This window comes from Sphaeroforma arctica, assembly GCF_001186125.1.
Source record: "Sphaeroforma arctica JP610 unplaced genomic scaffold supercont1.1817, whole genome shotgun sequence".
NCBI classification, from domain to species: domain Eukaryota; class Ichthyosporea; order Ichthyophonida; genus Sphaeroforma; species Sphaeroforma arctica.
The window spans coordinates 3,134-5,895 of record NW_014038741.1 but is presented as its reverse complement, the minus strand read 5'-3'; the positions used below and the strand labels follow the sequence as shown (position 1 = coordinate 5,895).

The following is a 2,762-nucleotide window of genomic DNA, read 5'->3' as shown; positions in this document are numbered from 1 at the left end:
TGAGCTACTGCGTCCTATAGTATATGGGTCTATGTCTACACGCAGGATATTCTACAAATAATAATCTGTATTGAATAGCCTGTACTCCATTGTCATCCTGAGCTGATGCGTCCTATAGTATATGGGTATATGTCTACACGCAGGATACTCTACAAATAATAGTCTGTATTGAATAGCCTGTACTCAAAAGTTCCAGCTTTCACGAAGTCGCAAGATACGATTGTCACGTCGAAGGGTTTGAAACGCTGAGTGTTCTATAGAAGTAGCACTTGCACTATTCTATGCGTCAATGTTCAGTGTGTGTAACGAACCATTGCCGAGATGGACATTTGTTTTTATTTATTTCAGATAGATCACGATTTAGTACACGCCGCTATGCCTTGCATGTGTGTACCAGCTCCACACAGTCTCCACGCCCGCAAGTCGCCAATGCTGATGTCAGGGCTAGCGAATACGTAGACCGACCTGTATATAGAAAATGGACGGAAAATCACGAACCTGAGGGGATGTATGCTGTATAAAATCTGAAGACATACGAGACCTCGAAAATATAGTGTGCTGTTGATTAAGTACCACTAGCAAGTAAACGCAGACTGCAGTATGTGATAGATTAAAACTCTGGTGGGCATATACCGCAAGATCAACATATGGTGTGAAGCGCAAGCTGGCATCACTCGTAGTTAGTGTGTACGTACACACACGCTTAGCCATACCTGCCCAACCCCAGCGGGTTGTGCCTGGGCTATAGGTGTAAACTAGGCACCCGTCTTTGATCGTGCCGCGAATCACACACCCGGCTTGCCCACACTCCTGTAGAGCGACTGCCTTGGCCCCATCCTCGGTCTGGTAGTTCCACGCTTTTCCCCATCTCTTGTGGTTGGGATTCATAGCCAAGGCTTGCCACTTATCTGGCTCAGCGCCATTGAAGTCTGAGTCGCTTTCTCCCTCGGTGTCTATCGCGTCACCCGTAGTCGGTTCCTGCCTGCCCTGGACAGCTGCAGCTTCGCCGGTATGGCTTGCAAGGGAGAATAGTAGATAAGTTGATAAGAGTATGACAGGAAAACTGAAACGCATTATTTATAGTTAGTTGCAAGGGAGGATACTAGATACGTTGATAGGAGTATGATAGGAACACTGAAACGCAATTTTAGGATAGTCCGCCTCTATTGCCAATACTTTGAGCTTGGTTCTTGATATGTAAATAGGAAAAAAACTTCACAAGACCTTGAACCAAATATCGTTGAGTGATATTAAAATAAGTTTTCGAGCGTGAAGATGGATCGTTCGAGAGAATGATAGATTCATTGACTGTTGTTTCTATGGAAACAGTTTGTACATAGTATATACGCTTTTATATCATTAAGAAGTGGTTCCAATGAGCAGTTGCTTGTTGCATCTCCCCTCATTCACTCTTGTACACGTGTTAGCTGTCGTGCATGAGTCAGCACCACTCGTATACGTGTTGTAAATGTAGCTTGAATTTAGGAGCCTATTTGACGGTGCTTTGGCAATGCTATTTTAGATATTGAAATCCTGGTAGAATGTTCATAGCAACCAAGGTGCATCACAAACGCCATAATCTCAAAATTAGGCGAAATGCCAGTGTTAAAGTATTAGTATTTGTCCGTGTCAGAAAGTTAAGAAAGTTAAATATATACGCGTTTGTCTACTTATAACGCGTTGTCTTTTGTTACTTTCGAGAATACACAATATTGTCGAGTCTCAAGTATGCTCAGAGCTTCGCACAATGAATTTCGAAAAGTATCTTTCAAAAGACTGTCTCGGTTTTCAACAACTCTGGCTGCATAGCTTGTTATTTTATTTTATCCAACACAATTCCATTCTGATTCAGTTTTATCCAACACAAATCCATTCTGATTCATGACAAGTCCCCCTCTGTGCAATTCCCAACAGTTCTTCTGTTCCCGCCGACGGCCCAGTTTCTTTGCTTGCAACTTCGCACTAGTTCGGTACAATCGCCGCGTCCGCAACTCGCGATGGCGGAGGACAGGGCAGCGGAATATGATGATTGACCTGTGCATATGATGTATAGAGAATAATGTTTAATATTGAAGATTTAAATACATTATGATCCAAAAAAATAAATACCAGGCATTCATTTTCAAATGGGGACGATATACAACAGATTCTTTAGACTTCTAGGTATGCAACGGAAGAACATAGCACAGAGGCGCGTTTTACGGCCAGGATTAATACGTGCTGGGAGTATTAAAAGATCAGTCGCGTGCTCATATTAAATGCTTTTGCGGGGATTGAATTCACTGTACCTGCCGAACCCCATCGAGAAGTGCCCGGACTGTATGCGTACACTAAACAGCCGTTCTTATTCGTTCCGCGGATGACACATTCTGCCTCCCCACACTCCGTCAGTGCACGAGCTTTAGCGTCGTCTTCGCGACTGTAATCCCAAGCAATCCCCCACCGTTTGTGGTTTGGATTGACTGCTATTGCTTGCCACTTGGCCTCATTAGACAGTTCTGTCAGGTTTCGCGGATCTGTACTAATTTCTGCTTCGGTATTCAGAGCGTCAATTTTATCGTCGGTATCTCGAATATAAGCTGCGCCGGCACCGGTAAGAGCGATGCACGCGATCAAGAGTAGAGTTTGTAAATTGAAGTGCATTGTATCGATATACAAACGATAGTAGATCAGGGTGTCGCAAATGGCCGAGGCTGAGAGCATTATCGGTTATATATATATATATGTATATATATATATATATATATATATATATATATATA

General features: G+C 43.0%; 1 protein-coding gene across 1 annotated transcript; it reads right to left on the bottom strand.

Moving 5' to 3' along the window:
• Positions 1 to 373: 373 nt before the first annotated feature.
• Positions 374 to 2,643, bottom strand: SARC_11676 (hypothetical protein; the record flags this gene model as incomplete). Its single annotated transcript, XM_014294232.1, has 4 exons — positions 374 to 465; positions 714 to 1,015; positions 1,887 to 2,034; positions 2,289 to 2,643. 4 exons carry the CDS (start codon positions 2,641 to 2,643, stop codon positions 374 to 376), a joined length of 897 nt encoding a protein of 298 aa, XP_014149707.1.
• Between the last annotated feature and the right edge of the window lie 119 nt (positions 2,644 to 2,762).